This window comes from Taeniopygia guttata, chromosome 27, assembly GCF_048771995.1.
Source record: "Taeniopygia guttata chromosome 27, bTaeGut7.mat, whole genome shotgun sequence".
NCBI classification, from domain to species: domain Eukaryota; kingdom Metazoa; phylum Chordata; class Aves; order Passeriformes; family Estrildidae; genus Taeniopygia; species Taeniopygia guttata.
Window position 1 is genome coordinate 1,724,214 of NC_133052.1, and position 24,474 is coordinate 1,748,687.

Genomic DNA, 24,474 nt, shown 5'->3' on the forward strand with positions numbered 1-24,474 from the left:
TGGCGCTGCCGGATCCGGGATCCGGGAATTTCGGGATAATGCGATTCCCATCGGGAACGCAGCCACAGCGCCATCCAAACCGAGCACGGCGAGGGGAAAAAAACCCCAAAATCCTCATCCCAAAGCGCTGGGAAAAGGTCAAAAAAAAAAAACCAAAAAAAACAAACATAAAATCAAAATATCCTCCTCGCTCAAACCCGCCCGTCCGGCCGCGCCGCGATCCGTGAACCGCAAAGTTTACCGGAGCGTGCGGGCGGGCGCCGCCATGATTGTAATGGGATGGGGAGGGGGGGGGACACGGGGACAAACTGGGGGGGACGGGGACAAACTGGGGGACACGGGGACAAACTGAGGGGGACAGGGACAAGCGGAGGGACGGGGATAACCGCGGGGAGCGGGGATAACCGCGGCGGACGGGGATAACGAGCGGAAAGGGGGGAGGCAGACAGAAAGTGGGGGGGGGGGGGAGGATTTTGGTGGCGCGGGGCCACATCCGCCACCCCCCCACGCTGTCCCCGCGTTGTCCCCTCGCTGTCACTTCGCCCCGCCCGCTTGTGGCTTCTCGCTGTCGCCGCTGTCCCCCTCTCCCTCCATCCCCGGCGGTCCCCCCGGGAGAGGCGGGGAGGGGGCAGCACGGAGGAGGAGGAGGAGGAGGAGGAGGAGGAGGAGGAGGAGGAGCGCACCGAGAGTGGCGGGGGGGGGGGGGGGGGTTAGGGGGGGCAGGAAACCCTCCTGGAAGTATGAAGGAGATGGTGGGAGGCTGCTGTGTGTGTTCCGACGAGCGCGGCTGGGCGGAGAACCCGCTCGTCTATTGCGACGGCCACGGCTGCAATGTGGCCGTGCACCAAGGTGAGCCCCGAGCCCCCCGAAACCCTCGGGGGATGGGGCGGGGTGAGGATGGGGGTGGTGGTGGTGGTTGAGGGGGGGTGCGCTTTGTTTTAGCGCTATTGTTCCGAATAACGGTGTCGCCGCCGGTGTGGCGTGGCCGCGGAGAGGGGGGGGACACGGTGGGGACACGGTTGGGGCAGCAGCGGAGCCCCCCCGGGAGTGGCCACAGCGGGGATTTGTCCGGTGTCCCCCCGGTTTAACGGGGAGGGGAAGAGGCGCTGTCGCCCCCCAGCCCGGCCCGGGGGTGTCGGGACCGGGGGGAAGCACCGGAGGGGGCGGCGGGGCCCGGAGCTGCGTCCTGCGAGGGTAGGGAGGGAGGAAGGCAGCCTTCCTCCTCCTCCTCCTCCTCCTCCTCCGCCCGCCGCTCCCGGCGACACGGGCGATTTGCATTTTAAATGGCTCCGAGCCCGCCCCCCCGGCGCACGGTAACGGGCCCGGAAAGTTTGGCCTCGGCTCGGTGAACAAAACAAATCCGGATTAAAATCGCGATTCGAGGCGGCGGAGGCGCGGCGAATCCCTGCTCGGTTGGCTTGGAATGCGCCGAGGGTTCCCGGCTGCTCGGGCCGCGCTGTTTTCCCGGCCGCTGGTATCCCGTTCCTGTCCCGGTTGTTGTTGTCCCGTCAATTTCCCGGTTGTTGCTTTATCCCGTTCCTGTCCCGGTTGTTATTATCCCATTTCTGTCCCAGTTGTTGTTATCCTGTCCCTGTCCCGGTTGTTGTTTTATCCTGTCCCTGTCCCGGTTGTTGCTATCCTGTCAGTTTCTCGGTTGTTGTTATCCCATTCCTGTCCCGGTTGTTGTTATCCTGTCAGTTTCCTGGTTGTTGTTATCCAGTCAATGTCCCAGTTGTTGCTATCCTGTGCCTGTCCCGGTTGTTTTTTAACCCGTTCCTGTCCCAGTTGTTGTTGTTATCCTGTCCCTGTCCCAGTTGTTATCCTGCTCTTGCCCCAGTGGTTGTTGTCCCATTCCTGTCCCGTTTTTTATTTTATCCTGTCAATCTCCCAGTTGTTGTTATCCCATCCCTGTCCCGGTTGTTGTTATCCCATTCCTGACCTGGTTGTTGTTTTATCCCGTTCCTGTCCTGGTTATATTTTATCCTGTCCCTGTCCCAGTTGTTGTTATCCCATTCCTGTCCTGGTTGTTGTTATCCTGTGCCTGTCCCGGTTGTTGTTATCCCATCAATTTCCTGGTTGTTGTTATCCTGTCCCTGTCCCGGTTGTTGTTATCCCATTCCTGTCCTGGTTGTTGTTATCCTGTGCCTGTCCCGGTTGTTGTTATCCCGTCAATTTCCTGGTTGTTGTTATCCTGTCAATTTCCCAGTTGTTGTTTTATCCTGTCTGTTTCTCGGTTGTTGTTATCCCATCCCTGTCCCGGTTGTTTTATCCCATTCCCGACCTGGTTGTTGTTTTATCCCATTCCTGTCCTGGCTATTTTTCATCCTGTCCCTGTCCCGGCTGTTGTTGTCGTGTCAATTTCCCAGTTGTTGTTTTATCCTGTTCCTGTCCCAGTTGTTGGTTTTTATCCCATTCATGTCCTGGTTGTTTTATCCCATTCCTGTCCCACTTGTTGTTACCCTGTCCTGTTTTTTTCTCCCATTCCTGTCCCGGTTGTTGTTCTCCTGTTCCCGTCCCGGGTGTTTTATCCCGTTCCTGTCCTGGTTGTTGTTTTTTATCCCGTTCCTGTCCCAGTCCATCTCCAGCCCCTCCTGTTCGCTCTCTGTCCCCGGTGCTTGGTCCTGGCTCCGGGTGTCCATGTGTCCGGCCATGTCCATGTGTCCGGCTGTGTCCGTGTGTCCGGCTCTGTCCATGAGTCCAGTTGTGTCTGTGAGTCCGGCTGTGTCCTGTCTGTCTGTCCAGCCCTGTCCCTGTCCCTGTCCGTCTGTCCAGAACAACTCCAGAGGATCAGGAACAGTTTTGAGGAGTCAGGAACATTTCCAGAGGCTCGGGTTGGGTTCCGAATATTCCAGAACAATTTTTGAGGGGCAGGAGGAGTTTGGAATTGCCATGAAGAATTTGGGATTTCCAGGGGCAGTTTGGGATTTCCAGGAAGAATTTTGGATTTTCATGAAGAGTTTGGGATTTTCAGGAAGAATTTGGGATTTCCAGGAAGAATGTTGGATTTCCAGGAAGAATTTGGGATTTTCAGGAAGAATTTTGGATTTCCATGAAGAAATTGGAATTTCCATGAAGAGTTTGGGATTTTCAGGAAGAGTTTTGGATTTCCAGGAAGAATTTTGGATTTACAGGAGCAATTTGGGATTTCCAGAAGAATTTGGGATTTCCAGGAAGAATTTGGGATTTCCAGGAAGAGTTTGGGACTTACAGGAAGAATTTGGGAAGAACTGGGAAGAACTTTGGGAGCCCAAAAAAGCAACCCTGGGGGAAAAGGAAACCACAGGGGGAAAAAAACAGGAAATAAACAGGGAACACAGGGGAAAAAACAGGAAATAAACAGGGAACAGAGGGGAAAAAATGGGAAATAAAGAGGAAAAATAGGGGGGGAAATGGGAAATAAACAATTAATTTAATTTTTTTACCTTTTTCCCAATTTAATTTGATTATTTTTCCCTTTTTTCCAGCCTGTTATGGAATCGTGCAGGTTCCCACGGGCCCCTGGTTCTGCCGGAAATGTGAATCGCAGGAGCGAGCCGCCCGGGTGGTGAGTACGGAAAACTTTTGGGGATTTTTGCCCAAATTTTGGGGTTAAATATCTCAAATTTCCCCCCCAAAAAAATTACCAAAATTAAAATCACTTTTCCCCAAAAAAATTCATTTTTTTCTTCCTTGCAGAGGTGCGAGCTGTGTCCCCACAAGGACGGGGCCCTGAAGCGCACGGACAACGGGGGTGAGGAAATCCCAAATCCCAGATTCAAATCCCAATTCCTGAACCCCAAATCCCAAATCCAAATTCCGAACACCAAACCTCAAATCCCAAACTGCAAACACTAATTCCAAAATCCCAAACCCCAAATCCCAAAATAAATCCCAAATCCCAAACCCCCAATCCCAAAATAAAAACCAAATCCCAAATCCCAAACCCCAAATTTCAAACCCCAAACCCCAAGCCCCAAATCCCAAATCCCAAATTTGGGGTGGGGTTTTTTTGGGGGATGAAGGTTTTTTGGGATGGAGGTTTTTTTGGGATGGATGATTTTTGACATGGAGGTTTTTTGGGATGCAGGTTTTTTGGGATAGGGTTTTTTGGGATGGAGGTTTTTTGGGAATGTACATTTTTGGAGATGCAGATTTTTTGGGAAGGAGGGTTTTTTGGGTATACATGTATTTGGTGACACCATTTTTTTGGGATGGAGACCTTTTCAGGATAAAGGTTTTTTTGGGTGGAATAAAGTCTTTTTTGACACAGAACCTTTTTTAGGACCGACTTTTTTTGCCAACAGAACCATTTCTACCACCCAACTTTTTCAGAATGGACTTTTCCAGGACGGGAAATTTTTTTCCCACTGATTTTTTTTCAGGCGGGGGCAGGGGGGATTTTGGGACAAAATTCCCATTTTTCCATATTTTCCCAGGCTGGGCACACGTGGTTTGTGCCCTGTACATCCCCGAGGTGCAGTTCGCCAACGTCCTCACCATGGAGCCCATCGTGCTCCAGTACGTCCCCCACGACCGCTTCAACAAGGTAAAATCTGGGAATTCCGGGAATTCTGGGAATTCCGGGATCATCCCGTCTCCTTCCCGGATTATCCTGATCCTGGATTCTGTTAAAAAACGAGGAAATTCCCTGGATTCTGTGTTGGATCCTCCATATTTGGATGGGTTTTGGGGAGAAAATGGGAATTTCAGGAATTTCTTGGTAGAATACTGAATCCCTGGAATTCCATGTTGGATCCTCCATATGTGGATGGGTTTTAGTGGAGAAAATGGGAATTCCAGGAATTTCTTGGTGGAATGATTCAATCCATGGAATTCCCTGTTGGATCTTCCATATTTGGATGGGTTTTGGGGGAGAAAATGGGAATACGAGGAATTTCTTGGTGGAATGATTCAATCCATGGAATTTCGTGTTGGATCTTCCATATTTGGATGAGTTTTGAGGGAGAAAATTGGAATTTGAGGAATTTCTTGGTGGAAAAACTGGAACCAACTGAATCCATGGAATTCCACGTTGGCTCCGACAGGACGGTTAAGATTTCGGGGGCAAAAATGTGAAATTTTGTGTATCCCACCATGGAACATCCCAAAATTTTCCCAAAAATCCCTCAAAATATCCCAGAAATTCCTTCACCGGCCCAGCACAACCTCAGAGAGCAGAATGTGGGGTTGGAACTTGCCGAGCTCCAAAACCCTTCTAGACCCACCATGAATTCCATGAAATTTGGGAATTCCTTGTGGGGTTTTTTTTGGAAAACGTGACTTTTCCCATTTTTTTTGTGTGTCCTTCCATTCCAGACCTGCTACATCTGCGAGGAGCAAGGGCGGGAGAGCAAAGCGGCCTCGGGGGCCTGCATGGCCTGCAACCGGCACGGCTGCCGCCAGGCCTTCCACGTCACCTGGTGAGATCCCGGGAATTCACCTCCGGACTCTGCCCCCGGCATTTGGGGTTTGGTTCTTGGAAGGTTTTGGGGTTTGGGGTTGAGCCCCCATTTTTCCCTGTTTTCCTGCCAATTTTCCCATTTTCCCTAATTTCCTGCCAATTTTCCCATTTTTCACCTTCCCCCCCTCAATTTTCCCATTTTTCTGTTTTTTCCCCATTTTTTCCCCCATTTCCCCCATTTTTCCCATTTTCTCCCACCATTTTTGCCCATTTGCCCAATTTTCCCCTAATTTTCCCATTTCCCCCATTTTTCCCCATTATCCACTCAATCTTCCCATTTTTCCCAATTTTTTCCCCATTTCCCCCCAATTTTCCCATTTTCCCCACAATTTTTCCCATTTTCTCCATTTTTCTCATTTCCCCCACATTTCTCCCATTTCACCCGATTTTCTCCCATTTTTTCCCACTTCCCCCATTTTTCCCATTTTTTTCCATTTTTTCTCCCCAATTTTCCCATTTCCCCCATTTTCACCCCCATTTTCCCCATTTTTCCCCTTTTTTCCATTTTTCCCCATTTCCCCCAATTTCCCTATTTTTCCCCATTTTTTCCCCATTTTCCCCATTTTCCCCTGTTTTTCCATGTCTTCCTACCCATTTCCCAATTTTTCCCATTTCCCCCCAATTTTCCCATTCTCTCCCCTCAATTGTCCATTTTCCCCCACCATTTTCCCATTTTCTTCCCCCATTTTTTCCCATTTTCCCATTTTTTCCCATTTCCCCATTTTTCCCATTTTTCCCCCATTTTTTTCCCATTTTTTCCCCATGTTCCCCCAATTTCCCCATTTTTCCCCATTTCCCCCTGAATTTCCCCAATTTTCCCCAATTTTTCCCGTTTTTCCGCAGCGCGCAGATGGCCGGGCTCCTGTGCGAGGAGGAGGTGCTGGAGGTCGACAACGTCAAATATTGCGGCTACTGCAAATACCACTTCAGCAAGATGGTGAGCCCAAAATTCCAGGAATTTTTGGGAATTTCGGGAATTTTGGGAATTGCCCTTGATCTAGGGAATTTTGTTTCCTTCGACGATTTTGATTTTTTATTTATTTTTATTTATTTCACCTTTTTGGGGAGTTTTTATTTCATTTGCTGGGTTGGATTTCTTTAGGGAATTTTCATTTATTTAAGGAGTTTGATTATTTAGGGAATTTGATTTCTTTAGGGAATTTTCATTGATTTTTCTTCCCCTGTTCTTTCTTTATTTCCCCTTCTTTTCCCCGTTTTTTCCCCATTTTTCCCTTTTTCCCCCCATTTTCCCCCAGACCTCTCGCCATTCCGGGAGCGGCTCCTTCCTCCCGGGCCGGAGAAGCCGCTCGGCCTCACCCCCCCAGGAAAAACCCCCAGCCCACCACGAGCGGCCAAAAAAGGTGAGAAAACCCCAAAAATACCCCAAAACCCCCAAAATCCCCAAAAAATTCCCACAATTTCCTCAACCCAAACCTCAAAATCTAGAATTTTCCCCCTCAAATTTGGAGTTTAATGGGTTAAAAATTCACATTTTGGGCGGATTTTTGGCATGAAAATGAATTTTTGGGAATTTGGGAATGGTTTGGGATGGGAATATCTTTATGGGATCTGGTGCTGGAAAAGAATGGGAACAGGGGTTTATTTGGGTTTATTTATGGGATTTGTGCTGGAAAAGAATGGGAATTGGGATTTCTTTATGGGATTTCTTTATGGGATCTGCCCCTGGAAAGCAACAGGAACAGGGATTTATTTATGGGATTTCTTTATGGGATTTGCACTGGAAAAGGGATTTATTTGCGTTTATTTATGGGATCTGTGCTGGAAAACAACAGGAACGGGGATTTGTTTATGGGATTTGTGCTGGAAAACAATGGGAATGGGGATTTATTTGGATTTATTTATGGGTTCTGCACTGGAAAACAATGGGAACAGGGATTTATTTATGGGATTTGTGCTGGAAAAGGGATTTATTTGGATTTATTTATGGGATCTGACGCTGGAAAACAACAGGAACATGGATTTATTTCTGAGATTTCTTTCTGGGCTCCGGCGCTGCTCTTCCCAGCGTTGGGAATTCCAACATTCCCGAGGTTTTGGGGTTTTTTTCCAGAGCCGCAAGGACAAGGAGAGGCCGAAGCAGAAGCACAAGAAGCGGCCGGAGTCCCCCGGGGGGCTCCCCCCAGCGCCCGCGCCCGCGGCTGCCGAGAAGGTACCGGGAAAACGGGGCGGGAAAATCCCGGAAAAATGGGAATGGTGGGAAAATCCACTGGGAAAATGGGAAAGGGTGGGAAAATACCGGGAAAAATGGGAATGGCAGGAAAATTCATCCAGGAAAACGGGAAAGGGTGGGGAAATCCAGGGGGGAATGGGAATGGTGGGGAAATCCACTGGGAAAATGGGAAAGGATGGGAAAATCCCGGGAAAAATGGGAATGGCGGGAAAATTCATCCAGGAAAATGGGAAAGGGTGGGGAAATCCAGGGGGGAGTGGGAAAGGGAAGGAAAATCCACTGGGAAAATGGGAAAGGGTGGGAAAATCCCGGGAAAAATGGGAATGGTGGGGAAATCCAGTGGGAAATGGGAAAGGGAAGGAAAAATCATCAGGAAAATGGGGAAGAGCGGGAAAATTCATCCAGGAAAATGGGAAAGGGTGGGAAAATCCCGGGGAAAATGGGAATGGTGGGGAAATCCAGTGGGAAATGGGAAAGGGAAGGAAAATTCATCAGGAAAATGGGAAAAGGGAGGGAAATGCATCCAGGAAATTCAGCCAAAAAAACGGAAAAGGAGTTGGGAAATCCACACAGAAAACCGGGAAAAGGAAGGAAAATCCATCCAGGAAAATGGGAAAGGGTGGGAAAAATCATCCAGGAGAATGGGAAAAGGGCAGGAAAATCCACCCAAAAAAACAGGAAAAATGGTCAGGAAAATCCACCCAAAAACTGGGAAAAGGGCAGGAAAATCCACCAAAAAAACGGGAAAAGGGCATTTTCACCAGACCATTCCCACCCCCGGGCCCTGCTCCCCTTCCCAAGGAAAAATCAGAATGATTTCCACGCTCCCGCCGAGCCCATAAATCCGGGAAGGTTTTAATTCCCACATCTGGGGCTGGCAGGAGAAAATCCCCGGAATTCCCCCGTCCCCATCCCTTCAAATTCCGGGCACATCTGGCGCCTGCAGCTGTCGGGGGATTAAATCCAGGGATGGATTTGGATCCCGGGATTTATCCCAAGGAGGGTTTGGAGGGATGTCAGGAAAGTCCCACATTTTGGGCCATCCCATAATTATGGGAATAGTTTTTAATTTTGGTTGCAGGGTGGTTTTGGAGCTCTGGATTTGAAGGGATTTGGGATTTGAAGGGATTTGGGATTTGAGGGATCTGGCTTTGGGTTCATCCCTCTGGCCCTCCCGGCTGAATTCCCACAGTTCTCCCTCTCATCCCGAAATTTTGGATTTCCTGGCATTTTCACCCTCCTGCCTCCCCTGGCTCCTGCAGCTCAGCTGGAATTTGGGAACATCTGATCCAATACCTGGGAATGTTCCCATTCGGAGCTTTGGGATGGATGCAGGGATCCAAGGGAATCTCTGGTCCCATCCCGAGGATGAGGAAATTCCCTGGAAATTCCCACGGGGAACCTCTGATCCCATCCCAAGGATGAGGAAATTCCCATGAGGAATCTCAAATCTCATTCCGAGGATGAGGAAATTTCCTGGAAATTCCCATGGGGAACCGCTGATCCCATCCCAAGGATGAGGAAATTCCCACAAGGAAATTCCCACAGGGAATCCCCAATCCCGTCCCAAGGATGAGGAAATTCCCATGGGGAACCTCCAATCCCATCCTGAGGATGAGGAAATTCCCATGGGGAATCTCCGATCCCATCCCAAGGATGAGGAAACTCCCACAGGGAAATTCCCATCAGGAATCTCCAATCCCATCCTGAGGATGAGGAAATTCCCACAGGGAATCTCTTATCCCATCCCAAGAATAAGGAAATTTCCCAAAAATTCCCCCAGGGAATCTCTGATCCCATCCCAGTGATGAGGAAATTTCCATGAGGAAATTTCCCCAGGGAATCTCCACTCCCATCCTGTGAATGAGGAAATTCCCACAAGGATTCTCCACTCCTATCCCAAGAATAAGGAATTTTCCCAAAAATTCCCCCAGGGAATCTCTGATCCCATCCCAAGGGCGAGGAAATTTCCTGGAGGAAATTTCCCCAGGGAATCTCCAATCCCATCCTGTGAATGAGGAAATTCCCACAAGGATTCTCCACTCCCATCCCAAGAATAAGGAAATTTCCCAAAAATTCCCCTAGGGAATCTCTGATCCCATCCCAAGGATGAGGAAATTTCCAAGAGGAAATATCCCCAGGGAATCTCCAATCCCATCCTGTGAATGAGGAAATTCCCACAAGGATTCTCCACTCCCATCCCGAGGATGAGGAAATTCCCGCTCCAGAGAGGGGAAAATGGGGAAAATGGGGAAAATGGGGAAAAACGCTCCCTGGCTGCCGGCAGCCACGGTCCCTGGGGTCACCCCTGCCTGTCCCCTGGCAGGGCTCCGGTGGCCACCACGAGGCCACCAAGGAGGGCTCGGAGGTGGCCAGGGCGGAGGCCAAGGGCCGGAAATCCTCGAGCCACGGCAGCAGCCACAAGGGGAAGAAGACGGGAAGCGGGAAAAGCTCCGGAGGCTTTGGAGCGGCCGCGGCCGGAGGGAACTTCCAGGCGGCAGGTGAGGGGCAGGAGGAGGAGGAGGGAGAGGGAGAGGGAGGAAGGAGGGGGATGGAGGAGGAGGTGGAGGAGAGGGATGAAGGAGAAAAGGGGAGGGATGGAGGAAGAGGAGGGAGAGGGGAGGGAAGGAGGAAGGAGGGGGATGGAGGAGGAGGTGGAGGAGAGGGATGAAGAGGGGAGGGATGAAGGAGAAAAGGAGAGGGATGAAGGAGGAGGAAGAGGAGAGGAAGAGGAGGAGGAGAAAGAAAGAGCAGAGCAATGAAGGAGGAGGAAGGAGGAGGGAGGAGGAAGAGGAGAGAGATGAAGCACAGGGAAGAGGAGAGCAATGAAGGAGGAGGAGGAAGAGAGGGATGAAGGAGGAGAAAAAAGGGGAAGGATGAAGGGGAGAAGGAGAAGGGTGGAGGAGGAGGAAGAGGAGAGCAATGAAGGACAGGGAAGAGGAGAGGGATTAGGAAGGAGGAAGAGAAGGGTGATGAAGTAGAAAAGCAGAGTCCTGAAGGAGGAGAATGAAGGAGAAAAGAAAAGCAAAGAAGGAGGAGGAGGAAAGGGATGAAGGAGAAAACAGAGCAATGAAGGGGGAGGAGGAGGAAGAGGAGAGCGATGAAGCACCGGGCCCCCTCCCTGCCCCTCCCGCTGACCCCGCGTGTACCCAGGCTCCTCCTGCGGCCTGCCCGGCTCCCAGGACTTCGCGCCTTTCCCCAAGCTGGAGCAGGAGGACGAGAAATTCCGCAAAGCCGCCAGCTCCAGCTCGTCCTCGCACTGCTCGCCGCTCTCCGAGGGCCCCAAGGCCGACGTCTTCGAGCAGAAGGTCATCTTCTCCGGCTTCGGCTCCATCATGCGCTTCTCCACCTCGGCCGTGGGCCCGCCGCGAGCCCGCGACGCCTCCCCCGTGGACTACAAATCCTCCTCCGCCGCCGCTCTCGGTGGCCCCTCGGTCGGTGCCACCGGCGCCGCCGGCAGCGGGCACAAGCGGACGAGCGCCGAGGAGGGCGAGGTGCTCAAGGAGAAGAAGCACAAGGGCAGCAAGAAGAACAAGCACGGCCCCGGCAGGCCCAAGGCGGGTAAAGGCAAGGAGGTTTTGGGGGCTCAGCTGGCTGGGTCCACCTCCACCTCCTCCTCGCCTTTCTCCGGGGGATCCCTGGTCAGCTCCAGCGTTGGGAATTCATCCCGGAGCTTCGGCCACGCCGGGAGTCTGCCCAGCCTCAGCATGGAGTCGCCGCTGCTGGGTTCAGGTGGGTTTCTCCTTGAGGGATTTGGGTGTGCTCAGGTGACTTTTCCAGAATTTTCCCAAATTTTCCCAAATTTCTCAGAGTTTTCCAGAATTTTCTGGCCTTTTCTGGCGTTTTCCAGCACATTTAGCCATGTCCAGATCCAGGCATCCAGTTCTATCACCCTGGAATTTCCCCCTGATCATCTTCCCAAAAGCTGAAATTTGGAGTGCAGATCTGAGCTGGGAACATCCCAAACCATTCCCAACTGTTCCCTGTCCGGAGTGTTCCCTGTCCGGAGTGTTCCCATTCCCAAGTGTTCCCATCCCCGAGTGTTCCCATTCCTGAGTGTTCCCAATCCTGAGTGTTCCCAATCCCAAAAGAAGGAATCTCCTCTCCCTGGGGATTAACGGGATAAATTGGAATCTCTCTCTGGGGATTAATAGGATAAATTGGAATATCTTTGTAGGGATTAGCAGGATAAATTGGAATCTCTCTCTGGGGATATTTGGGATCAGAAGGAATCTCTCTCCCTGGGGATAGCAGGATGATTTGGAATCTCTCCCTGGGGCTATTTGGGATCAGAAGGAATCTCTCCCTGGGGATTAATGGGATCGGAAGGAATCTCTCCCTGGGGATTAATGGGATCAGAAGGAATCTCTCCCTGGGGATATTTGGGATCAGAAGGAATCTCTCCCTGGGGATTAATGGGATCAGAAGGAATCTCTCCCTGGGGCTATTTGGGATCAGAAGGAATCTCTCCCTGGGGATATTTGCGATCAGAAGGAATCTTTCCCTGGGGATATTTGGGATCAGAAGGAATCTCTCCCTGGGGATTAATGGGATCAGAAGGAATCTCTCCCTGGGGATATTTGGGATCAGAAGGAATCTCTCCCTGGGGATTAATGGGATCAGAAGGGATCTCTCCCTGGGGATATTTGCCATCAGAAGGAATCTCTCCCTGGGGATTAATGGGATCAGAAGGAATCGCTCCCTGGGGATATTTGGGATCAGAAGGAATCTCTCCCTGGGGATATTTGCCATCAGAAGGAATCTCTCCGTGGGGATTAATGGGATCAGAAGGAATCTTTCCCTGTCCCGCAGGGATCTACACCAGCAACAAGGACCCGATCCCGCTGGGCGCGGCGCTGCGGGCGGTCTGCAGCACCCCGCTGCCCTCGGGGCTGCTCCCGCACCAGGGCGGTGCTGCCCTGCCCCAGCTCAGCCGCTCGCCCTTCGCCAGCTCCATCCCCCCGGCCTCCTCCTCCTCCGCTGGCTCCACCACCCAGGTGAGGAGAGCGGCCGGGGCTCGGGGCTGGGGACAGCGGGAGTGGGGACAGCGGGAGTGGGGACAGTGGGATTGGGGACACGTGGGAGTGGGGACATGTGGGAGTGGGGATGGTTTGGACTGGGGACAGTGGAATTGGGAAAAGTTGGGATTGGGGACACTCGGGAATGGGTATAATTGGGATTGGGGACAGTTGGGATGGGGGACAGCAGGAGTGGAGACACGCGGGAGTGGGGACACACAGGAGTGGGGACAGCGGGATTAGGGACAGTGGGATTGGGCACACGTGGGAGTGGGGGCAGCGAGAGTGGGGATAGTTGGGATTTGGGACAGTTGGGATTGGGAATAGTTGGGATTGGGGACACTCAGGAACCGGTATAATTTGGATTGGGGACTGTTGGGATTGGGGACAGCCAGGACTGGGGACAGCCAGGATTTGGAAAAATCAGGATTGGGAATAGTTTGCATTGGGGACAGTTGGGAATGGGAATAATTGGGATTGGAGATGCTCAGGAGTGGGAATAGCTGGGACTGGGGACAGTTGGGAATGGGGAGAGTTGGGATTGGGGACAATCGGGACTGGGGACTGTCAGGATTGAGAATAATTGGGACTGGGGACAGTCGGGTTGGGGGACAGTTGGGAATGGGGACAGTCGGGATTTGGAACAATCAGGATTGGGAATAGTTGGGATCGGGAACACTCAGGATTGGGAATAGTTGGGACTGGCGACACTCAGGAATGGAAATAATTGGGATTGGGGACAGTGGGAGTGGGGACACTTGGGACTGGGGATGTCGGAATGGGGACAGCCAGGAATGGGAACAGTCGGGATTGGGAACACTCGGGAATGGGGACACTCGGGGCAGGGAACACTCCCACCAGGAAGAGCGATTGCATCCACACCATTCCCAGAGCTCCCAGCTCCCAGCCAGCGCTGGGAACGTGCCAAGCCTCTCGCCAGACTCCAGGAGATATTTTTAACACGGGAACAGCTGCGATTACTGGGATATTTCCCTCTTTCCCGTGCAGGTGTTTTCCCTGGCCGGTTCCACCTTCAGCCTCCCTTCCTCGCACATTTTCGGGAGCCCGCTGACATCCGGGCTGTCCCTGAACCCCCTCCTGAGCCAGCCGGAGAGCAGCCGGGCAGGTACGTGAATTCCCAGGTATGTCCGAGTTGGCATTCCCGAGGGCTCGCCTGCCAGGACAGGAGGGCACCGCTGCATTCCCGGCTTTTCCAGCCGCTCTCCCTTGGGGTGACAGCCGGGGGCTGCCATGGGGGGACAGCGACGGCGTGTCTGCCAGCAGCACCTCAGGGCTGCCTTGCGCCGTGCTCGGGGTCGGTGCTGCTCGGTCCGATTCGGTGCTGCCTGGTTCCGATTCGGTGCTGCCCGGTTCTGATTCGGTGCTGCCCGGCCCGATTCGGTGCTGCCCGGTTCCGTTCGGTGCTGTTCGGTGTTGTTCGGTGAGGTTCGGTACTGGTGCGGTTTGCTGCACCCTGGTACCGCTCGGTTCTCCCCGGTACCGCTCGGTTCTGGTGCCACTCGGTGCCTCTCAGTGCCCCCCGGTACCGCTTGGTGCCGGTGACGCTCGGAACTGCCCGGTGCCCCCCCAGCAGGCACTGACCGGGCACTGACCGGGCACTGACCGAGCACACCCCGGGCACTCACCGGGCACTGACCGGGCACTGACCGGGCACTGACCGAGCACACACCGGGCACTCACCGGGCACACACCAGGCACTCACCGGGCACTCACCGGGCACTGACCGGGCACACACCGGGCTCTCACCGGGCACCGCTGACCCCGTGCCCTCTGTCCCTGTCCCCGCGCAGAGCCCGACCTGGAGGATTGCGGCTTCGGCTGCCGAGGGACGTCCCCGCAGGAGAGCCTGTCCTCCATGTGAGTGACACCGGGGGGACAGGGGGGGGACAGCGGGGGGACAGCGGGGGGACACGGAGACAGCTCCTGTCCCGCTCCTTGGGTGCGGGATGGGATGGGATGGGATGGGATGGGATGGGATGGGATGGGATGGGATGGGATGGGATGGGATGGGATGGGATGGGATGGGATGGGATGGGATGGGATGGGATGGGATGGGACGGGACGGGACGGGATGGGAGGACCAGGATTTGCTTTCCCAGCCCCAGCCAGGCCTGAGCACAAGCACGGGGCTCACCTGGGGCTCACCTGAAGTGCACCACAGAGCCCTGGGAACAGGGATGGAGCAGGGATGGAGCGGGAATGGAGCGGGAATGGAGTGGGAATGGGGCAGGGATGGAGCTGGAATGGAACGGGGAGCAGGGATGGAGAGGGAATGGAACAGGGATGGAACAGAGAATGGAATGGGGGTGGAGCCAGGAATGGATCAGGAAAGGAGCAGGAATGGAATGGGAATTGAGCCAGGGATGGAGCAGGGAGCAGGGAATGGAGAGGGAATGGAACAGAGAATGGATCAGGAGCTGAGCTGGACTGGAGCGGGGATGGAGCAGGGATGGAGAGGGAATGGAACAGAGAATGGATCAGGAATGGATCGGGAATGGAGCAGAAATAGAGCAGGGACGGAGCAGGGATGGAGCAGGGAGCAAGAATGGAGCAGAAATAGAGCAGGGATGGATCCGGAATGGATTGGGATGGAGCAGAAATAGAGCAAGGATAGAGCAGGGTGCCCTGACGCCCCCGGCCCCCCCAGGTCCCCCATCAGCAGCCTGCCGACCCTCTTCGACCAGACCGTGTCGTGCAGCAGCAGCGGGCAGCTGGACAATGTCCCGCAGGCCACCCCCAACATCGAGCAGCTCCTGGAGAAGCAGGGCAACGGCGAGGCCGGCGTCAACAGTGAGTGCGGCCGGGGGGCGAGGGGCAAGCCCGGGGCGGCTCCCGGGGCTCCTGGGGCAGTTCCTGGGGCTCTCAGGGCAATTCCTGGGGCTCTTGGGGCAGTTCCTGGGGCTCTCGGGGCAGTTCCCGGGTCTCCCGGGGCAGTTCCCGGGGCTCTTGGGGCAGTTCCCGGGGCTCTCGGGAGCTCTCGGGGCAGCTCCCGTGGCTCTGGAGGGTTTGGGAGCCAGCTGGAATTTTTGGGATCCTGCCCACGGGCAGCAGAGCCGAGCAGAGACAAAGCCCTGGTGTGTGCTGGGGGCTGGAGCTGGGGCAGCGCTGCGGGGCTGGTCCCTCCCGCTCTGGGGTTTGATCGTGAATCCTCTGATCCCCTTTTTTTCTCTTTTTTCCCCCATTTCAGTTGTGGAGATGCTGAAGGCGCTGCACTCGCTGCAGAAGGAGAACCAGCGGCTGCAGGAGCAGATCATGACGCTGACGGCCAAGAAGGAGCGGCTGCAGCTGCTCAACGTCCAACTCTCTGTGCCCTTCCCCGTGGTCACCACCGGCAGCAATGGCCCCGGCGGCCAGGCCCAGTACATCCTGCCCGCCAACGGTGAGCGCACCGGGCACCGGGCACTGGGGCTGAGGGCACCCAGGACGTGTCCCCATGCCCCAGCAGTGGCCAGGGGTGTCCCAGGGGGTGATCTGTCCCGTGGCCACCTCCGGGTCCATCCCTGACTCTGCGCCCCCCTCCCAGTGTGCGCCGCTGACTCGCTGAGCGCCAGCAAGAGCCCCCCGTGCAAGAACAGCTTCGGCATCGAGAACTCGCTCTCCACCTCCTCCGAGGTACCGCTGCCCCCGTGGCCACCGGCAGGGCTCGGTAGCCAACCCCCGGGCTCGGTAGCCAGCCAGCCAAACCCGCTAGCCCAGGCTCAGAGATCAGCTGCTCCCTGCAGCTGAGAGCCGGAGCGCTCCCAGGGGATCCCGAGCGCTCTGGGACCCCACTCTGAGTTTGGGGACCCCTCGGATTTGAGACACCCCGAGCCAACCCAAACCACCCCAGGCCACCCCGAGCCTCCCAAGCCACCCTGAGCCACCCTGAGTCCCTCCTTTTCCCACCCCAAGCTGACCCGAGCCACCCTGGGCTACCCCAAGCCACCCTGAGCCCCCCAAACCACCCCAAGTCCCTCCTTTTCCCACCCTGAGCCTCCCAAACCACCCAAACCACCCCGAGCCCCCCCGAGCCACCCTGAGTCCCTCCTTTTCCCAACCCAAACCACCCCCAGCCAATCTGAGCCACCTGAGCCACCCCGAGCCCCCCAAACCACCCCAAGTCCGTCCTTTTCCCACCCTGAGCCTCCCAAGCCACCCAAACCACCCCAAACCACCCCAAGCCACCCCGAGCCAACCCCAGCCACCCTGAGCCACCAGAGCCACCCCGAGCCCCCCCGAACCACCCCGAGCCCCTCCTTTTCCCAGCCCGAGCCGCCCTCCACCCCAGCCCGGTTCCCGGTGTCCGTCTGTCCCCCAGGAGCCTCCCTCGGGCTGTCCCAGCAGGAGCAGCTCCTCGCTGTCCTTCCACAGCACCCCGCCGCCCCTGCCCCTGCTGCAGCCCAGCCCCGCCGCGCTGCCCCTGCCCGGGGCGCCGCCGGTGAACGGCCTGGCCAGGGTGGCGAGCGGGGGGCTCGCAGGAGCCTCGGGGGCCAGCCACGGCCTCTCGGCGGTGCCCACCGTGGTGGACGGCTTGCTGGGCAGCTTGGCCGGGGCGCAGCAGATGCCCCTGAACGGGATCCTGGGCAGCCTGAACGGGGCGCAGCCCGCCCAGCCTCCCCCGCAGCCCGGCGGGGCCCCGGCGCTGCAGCTCCCCGGGAGCCTGAGCAGGTGAGCACCGAGAGGTCCTGCAGCTCTGCGGCCTCGGGGGAGGGAGGGAGGGAGGGACGGAGCGGTCCTGCCCCTCCCCAGCCTCAGGTGAGAGAGGAACAGAGCGGTTCTGCCCTTCCCCATCCTCAAGTGAGGGAGGGCAGAGCGGTTCCGCTCTTCTCCAGCCAAATTTCAGCTCAGGTAAGTCCTGCCCCTCCCCATCCTCAGGTGAGGGAGGGACGGAGCGGTCCTGCAGGTCTGCAGCATCAATTCAATCCCGGGGAGGGAGGGACGGAGGGGTCCTGCAGGTCTGCAGCCTCAGGGGAGGGAGGGGAGGGAGGCACGGAGCGGTCCTGCAGCTCTGCGGCCTCGGGGGAGGGAGGGGAGGGAGGCACGGAGCGGTCCTGCCCCTCCCCATCCTCAGGTGAGGGAGGGACGGAACGGTCCTGCAGGTCTGCAGCATCAGGTGAGGGAGGGGAGGGAGGGATGGAGCGATCCTGCCACTCTCCAGCCAAATTTTAGCTCGGGGAGGGAGGGACGGAGCGATCCTGCAACTCTGCAGCCTCAGGTGAGGGAGGGACGGAGCGGTTCTGCACCTCCCCAGCCAAATTTCAGCTCGGGGAGGGAGGGATGGAGCGATCCTGCCCCTCCCCATCCTCAGGGGAGGGAGGGGAGGCAGGGACGGGGCGGTCCTGCAACTCTGCAGCATCAATTCAACCCCGGGGAGGGAGGGACGGAGCGGTCCTGCAGGTCTGCAGCATCAGGTGAGGGAGGACAGAGCAGCCCTGCCCCTCCCCAGCATCAGTTCATCTCCAGGAGGGAGGGACAGAGCGATCCTGCCCCTCCCCAGCCTCAGGTGAGGGAGGGCAGAGCGGTCCTGCCCCTCCCCAGCCTCAGGTGAGGGAGGGGAGGGAGGGACAGAGCGGTCCTGCCCCTCTCCAGCCAAATTTTAGCTCGGGGAGGGAGGGCCGGGGCAGTTCTGCCCTTCCCCAGCCTCAGGTGAGGGAGGGATGGAGTGATCCTGCCCCTCCCCAGCATCAAGTGAGAGAGGAACAGAGCGGTTCTGCCCCTCCCCAGCCTCAGGTGAGGGAGGGCAGAGCGGTTCTGCCCCTCCCCATCCTCAGCTCAGCCCCGGGCAGGGAGGCACAGACCAGCCCCCAGTCGGTTCCAGTGATTTATTTAAAAAATATGGATATCAATCTATATCCAGCTGTGATGGATAAAAACTCTCTGTCCCCAAATATGTGGGACCCCGGTTTATTCCTCCCAGTTGTTCCCAGGCCTTGAATCCGCAGGGAATTTTAGGAATTTTATCCACAGCAGGGATTTTAGCAGCTGCTAAATTCGACCCCTTGTCCCTGAGAAACTGTGGAGTTGTCCCTGATGAATTTACCTGCAGAGAGATTTTGTGCAAAAACACCAATAGCTTGTTTTTTTAAATATTGAATATTTGTTAGTAATAAAATAATTATAAAAAAATAGGAATAAAATCAGAGCGATAAAAATGTGGACAATGGGGATCAGGCCACCATGAGACAATAAAAAGCAAAGAATTTTGGGTGTCTGGGTGATTTTGGGCGCTGAGGTGCCAAAACCACCAAAGGTTTTAAGGTTTTGCTTAAAAGCAACCAACAGCCTGTTGCATATTCATGTATCTCATACATGATGCATAAATTCCTTGCAAATCCAGAATTTTTCTGGTTTTTGTCAACTCCTTCCCCTTAATCCTGGCGGTTCCATAGGAGAAAAGGTGGAAGGAAGTTTGTATTTTCTGATAAGGAGGTTGTAAATCTTCAGGTTTTATTTTATTTTATTTTATTTTATTTTATTTTATTTTATTTTATTTTATTTTATTTTATTTTATTTTATTTTATTTTATTTTATTTTATTTTATTTTATTCTATTTTATTTTGTTGCTGTTATCTCTGTGTGAAGAGTTTATTACGTCATCCCCTTTCTAGAGCTAGCAAGAAAAACACCTTACAAAAATGATGTATGCATTTTTATATCTCACAAAAATATCTTACAAAAAAAAAAGGCAAAGTTGCTATTTTAACACTGTGTTATAACTAAAACCATATTTACCACACTGCTTAAAAAGGATTAACAGAGCATTACAAAATACATCATAAACACAGTATTAAATTTAATTTTTGGTGGTAAAATACGCATTTTTCACCAAGCTGCAGAGCTCGAGCCGGGCATTTCCCAACTCCTGCTTCTCCCAAATATATTCCTGCGTTTCTCCCGTGCTCGGGACGCTGCCGGGCATGGAAGGAAATAATTTTATTTGCCGTTTTTCTCTGTTTTCCTGCAGCCTGAGCCCCCTGACGGAGCAGCAGCGGCAGGTCCTGCAGCAGCACGAGCAGCAGCTGCAGCAGCTGCAGCAGCTCCTGACCTCGCAGCCGCTTAACCCGGTGAGGGACGGGCGGGAAGGTGGGAAAAAACGGGTGGGAGAGGAGAAAAAGGAATGAAAAGCGGAGGTTTCCTCCCGCTCCTGAATCCTCGGAGGTTTTCCAGGCTGAGCCCTCCGTGGGAATTCGGAGGTGGTTTGGGAATTTGGGATGGGGAGAGAAGCTGGGGCAGGGGGGGTGGGAGAGGTGGGATTTGGGTTCGTTTTGTACCAAAGGAAAGAAGATTAATTGGGGTTTAATTGGAGTTTAGTCGGAGTTTAATTGGAGTTTAGTTGGAATTTAGTTGGAGTTTAGTTGGAATTTAGCCAGAGTTTAGTCGGAGTTTAATCAGAGTTTAGTCAGAGTTTAGTCAGAGTTTAATCGGAGTTTAATCGGAATTTAGTCGGAATTTAGTTGGAGTTTAATTGGAGTTTAATTGGAGTTTAGTCAGAGTTTAATTGGAGTTTAATCGGAGTTTTATTGGAGTTTAATTGGAGTTTGCCACATCCTGAGGGGCTGAGAAGACGGGAGCTCGGGGAAATCAGGAGGGGGAAATCGGGAGAGCCGTTCCCTCCTGGAATCATCCTGGGATGGAAATCCTGATGGATCCCAGGATGGAAATCCTGATGGATCCTGAGATGGAAATCCTGCTGGATCCCACAGGTTTTTCTGGATTTCAGAGAGGTTTGCATGGGTTTCAGGGTGATTTTTTCCCAGATTTTCAGAGGTCCACGCTCTGTCCCTGCTGTGTCCCCTCACTCTCCCCTCCCTCTCCCATCTCTGTCCCCACTCTGTCCCCTCCCTGTCCCCTCTCTCTCCTGTCTCTGTCCCCTCCCTGTCCCTCCCTGTCCCCTCCCTGTCCCCTCACTCTCCCCACTCTGTCCCCTCTCTGTCCCCTCTCTCTCCTGTCTCTGTCCCCTCCCTGTCCCCCCCCCTGTCCCCGCTCTGAGCGTGTCCCCGTCCCCGCAGGAGCAGCAGGCTCTGGTGTTCCAGATGATGCAGCAGATCCAGCAGAAGCGGGAGCTGCAGCGGCTGCAGATTTCGGGCTCGTCGCCGCTGTCGCTGCTGGCCGCCACCTCTGCCCCGCTGCACGCCAGCCCCGGTGCCCTGCTGACCTCGGTGGCACCCAGCGGGGGCTCCCTGCTGGCCTCGCTGTCCCCGCAGCAGCTCAACCCCGGCGGGGCCCTGCTGGCCCCCCAGGCCACCCCCCCGCTGGCCTCGGGGCCACCCATGGCCCCCAACCCCTTCCTGAGCCTGCAGCCCGACGGCGGCGCCCCCAAAGGAGCGGTGGGTACCGGGGACAGAGCGGGGACAGAGGGGACAGCCCCAGGGACAGTGTGGGGACAGAGTGAGGGCAGCACCAGGGACAGTGTGGGGACAGGGTGGGGACAGCCCCAGGGACAGTGTGGGGACAGAGTGAGGACAGCCCCAGGGACAGTGTGGGGACAGAGTGAGGGCAGCACCAGGGACAGTGTGGGGACAGGGGGAACAGTGTGGGGACAGAGTGGGGACAGCCCCAGGGACAGTGTGGGGACAGTGTGGGGACAGAGTGAGGGCAGCACCAGGGACAGTGTGGGGACAGGGGGAACAGTGTGGGGACAGAGTGGGGACAGCCCCAGGGACAGTGTGGGGACAGGGTGGGGACAGAGTGAGGACAGCCCCAGGGACAGTGTGGGGACAGAGTGAGGACAGCCCCAGGGACAGTGTGGGGACAGGGGGGACAGAGCGGGGACAGAGCAGGGACAGAGTGGGGACAGGGTGGGGACAGCCCCAGGGACAGTGTGGGGACAGGGGGGACAGAGCGGGGACAGAGCAGGGACAGAGTGGGGACAGGGTGGGGACAGCCCCAGGGACAGTGTGGGGACAGAGTGAGGGCAGCCCCAGGGACAGTGTGGGGACAGGGGGGACAGCGTGGGGACAGCGTGGGGACAGAGTGAGGAGAGCCCCAGGGACAGAGTGTGGACAGTGATGGGAGAGTGAGGGGACAGAGTGGGGACAGAGGGGGGACAGCCCCAGGGACAGCTTGGGGACAGCTTGGGGACAGCCCTGGAGGTAGTCTGGGGACAGTGTGGGGATAGCCCTGAGGAGAGACCTGGGGACAAGGTGGGGACAGCCCGGGGACAGCCCCAGGGACAGTGTAAGGACAGCTGGGGAAGGACACAGTTCCTTCCTCCCCAGTCCCTGTCCCTTAATCCCTGTCCCCCTGCCCTGATTCCCGTCCCCCCATTCCAGCCTCCCCCAATCCTTGTCCCCAGTCCCTGTCCCCAATCCCCCACTCCCTCCATGTCCCCTCTGACGCGGCCGTGTCCCCGTTTGTCCCCGCAGCCGCTGGGTGACAAGGGTGCTCCACTGGCACAGGACAAGGGCTAGGAGCCCCCGGCGCCGCGCCCGCAGCCGACCCCTCCCGAGGAGCGGCCCCGAGGAGCCCGGGGCCACCAGGAGCCCCGCTGGGCCACCAGGAACCCGCTGGGGCCACCAGGAACCCACTGGGGCCACCAGGAACCCACTGGGGCCACCAGGAACCCACTGGGGCCACCAGGAACCCACTGGGGCCACCAGGAGCCCCGCTGGGCCACCAGGAACCCGCTGGGGCCACCAGGAGCCCCGCTGGGCCACCAGGAACCCGCTGGGGCCACCAGGAACCCGCTGGGGCCACCAGGAACCCACTGGGGCCACCAGGAGCACGCTGGGGTCACCAGGAACCCGTTGGGGCCACCAGGAGCATGCTGGGGTTACCAGGAACCCACTGGGGCCACCAGGAACCCACTGGGGCCACCAGGAGCCTGCTGGGGTCACCAGGAACCCACTGGGGCCACCAGGAACCCACTGGGGTCACCAGGAACCCGCTGGGGTCACCAGGAACCCGCTGGGGTCACCTGTCACCTGTGCCCTGCTCCACCTGCCCCACGGAGCCCCAGCGGATCCTGCCAGGAGCCTGGGGAGCCCCAAGACCCCCCAGATCCTTGGGGAGGGATGTGGTGGCACCTGGAGGTGTCCCACAATGTGATCCTGGATGTGGCACTGCCCAGAGAGGACGTGGTGGCACCTGGAGGTGTCCCAAGAGCCAGCACCAGATGTGGCACTGCTGGAGAAAGGACGTGGTGGCACCTGGAGGTGACCAAGGACATGACCCTGGATGTGGCACTGCTGGAGAAGGGACGTGATGGCACCTGGATGTGTGCCATGAGCCAGCACTGGATGTGGCGCTGCCCAGGGAGGACGTGGTGGTACCTGGAGGTGTCCCAAGATGTCACTCTGGATGTGGCACTGCTGGAGAAGGGACATGGTGGCACCTGGCAGTGTCCCTGGATGTGACCCTGGATGTGGCAGCACTTGGAAAGGACGTGGTGGCACCTGGAGGTATCCAAGGATGTGACCCTGGATGTGGCACTGCCCAGGGAGGACATGGTGGCACCTGGAGGTGTCCAAGGATGTGGCAGCACTTGGAAAGGACGTGGTGGCACCTGGAGGTGTCCCAGGATGTCACTCTGGATGTGGCACTGCTGGAGAAAGGACGTGGTGGCAACTGGAGGTGCCCAAGGATGGAAGGACAGGCGGATGGGGATGGACAGAGGTGGGCAGGAGGTGGCACCACCCGGGAGGACATTGTCACCTGTGCCAGCTGCGAGGACGTTGTCACCTGTGCCAGCTGCCGGAGGGGCGGGGTTGTCCTTCCCGCCTGGAATTCCCAAAGGTCTCAGCACGAGAAGGATCCAAGCCGGGGTTGTCCAACATCAGAAGGAGCTCCTGGACCTGGACGAGGATTCCTGGACCAGAGTTTGGAGATGGAAATTTTAGTGGGGAGGAGAATCCCAAATCCCAAATGCCAAATCGGTGTTTTCCCGCCCGCCAGAAACCATTCCCGCAGAATTCCTTCTTCTGGTGGCACTGGGAAGAGCCATCTCCAAGGAATGGGACAGCGAGCACCGTCCTGAGCCTGGGATGGCAGAACTTCCATGGTTCTCCACCTTCCAACCGTGGTTCCATCTTCAGCTGGGAATATCCACCGGGAATTGACTTCTTCTGAGCTGGAATGGGTAGATGAATCCATGGATGGATGGATGATGGATGGATCCAAGGATGGATGATGGATGATGGATGGATGGATGGATGGATGGATGGATGGATGATGGATGGATGGATGGATGGATGGATGGATGGATGATGGATGGATGGATGGATGGATGGATGGATGGAATCCATGGATGGATGGATGATGGATGGATCCAAGGATGGATGGATGGATGATGGATGGATGGATGGATGGATGGATGGATGGATGGATGGATGGATGGATGGATGGATGGAATCCATGGATGGATGGATGATGGATGGATCCAAGGATGGATGGATGGATGATGGATGGATGGATGGATGGATGGATGGATGGATGGATGGGTGGATGGATGGATGGAATCCATGGATGGATGGATGATGGATGGATCCAAGGATGGATGGATGGATGGATGATGGATGGAATCCATGGATGATGGATGGATGGATGGATGGATGGATGGATGGATGGATGGATGGATGGATGATGGATGATGGATGGATGGAATCCACGGATGGATGGATGGAGGCATGGATGGATCCATGGATAGAGATCAAGGAAGGAAGGAAGGACAATCAGGGCAACTCGGGGAAGGCGACCACCACCACCAAATGCCCCAATTCCCTTCCTTCCCTCGTCCCTGGGTAAATCCGGAGCTCCTGGAATGCTCCAGCTGACGGAAACTCCTTTGGGAGAGCCCCAAATCCCAAAATTTGGGACTTTTGTGCCGC

General features: G+C 55.8%; 1 protein-coding gene across 1 annotated transcript; it reads left to right on the top strand.

The window, feature by feature from the left end:
* The first annotated feature begins 705 nt into the window (after positions 1-705).
* On the top strand, positions 706-22,366 carry MLLT6 (MLLT6, PHD finger containing). The gene is made up of 20 exons (XM_030256351.4): positions 706-849; positions 3,465-3,544; positions 3,676-3,730; positions 4,416-4,525; positions 5,296-5,399; positions 6,284-6,377; positions 6,697-6,801; positions 7,512-7,610; positions 9,958-10,132; positions 10,785-11,363; positions 12,444-12,628; positions 13,658-13,775; positions 14,461-14,527; positions 15,318-15,460; positions 15,858-16,049; positions 16,194-16,282; positions 16,968-17,317; positions 19,614-19,713; positions 20,659-20,976; positions 22,015-22,366. The coding sequence occupies exons 1-20, from the start codon at positions 741-743 to the stop codon at positions 22,057-22,059; spliced, it is 3,117 nt and encodes a 1,038-aa protein (XP_030112211.4). The 5' UTR covers positions 706-740; the 3' UTR covers positions 22,060-22,366.
* The last annotated feature ends 2,108 nt before the right edge of the window (positions 22,367-24,474 follow it).

Bases quoted from the DNA above. Each gene is read 5' to 3' on its own strand.
- MLLT6 (XM_030256351.4), top strand. From the start codon at position 741: ATGAAGGAGATGGTGGGAGGCTGCTGTGTGTGTTCCGACGAGCGCGGC. The intron at 5,400-6,283 runs GTGAGATCCCGG...GTTTTTCCGCAG, and splicing joins CAGGCCTTCCACGTCACCTG to CGCGCAGATGGCCGGGCTCC. The intron at 6,378-6,696 runs GTGAGCCCAAAA...ATTTTCCCCCAG, and splicing joins AATACCACTTCAGCAAGATG to ACCTCTCGCCATTCCGGGAG.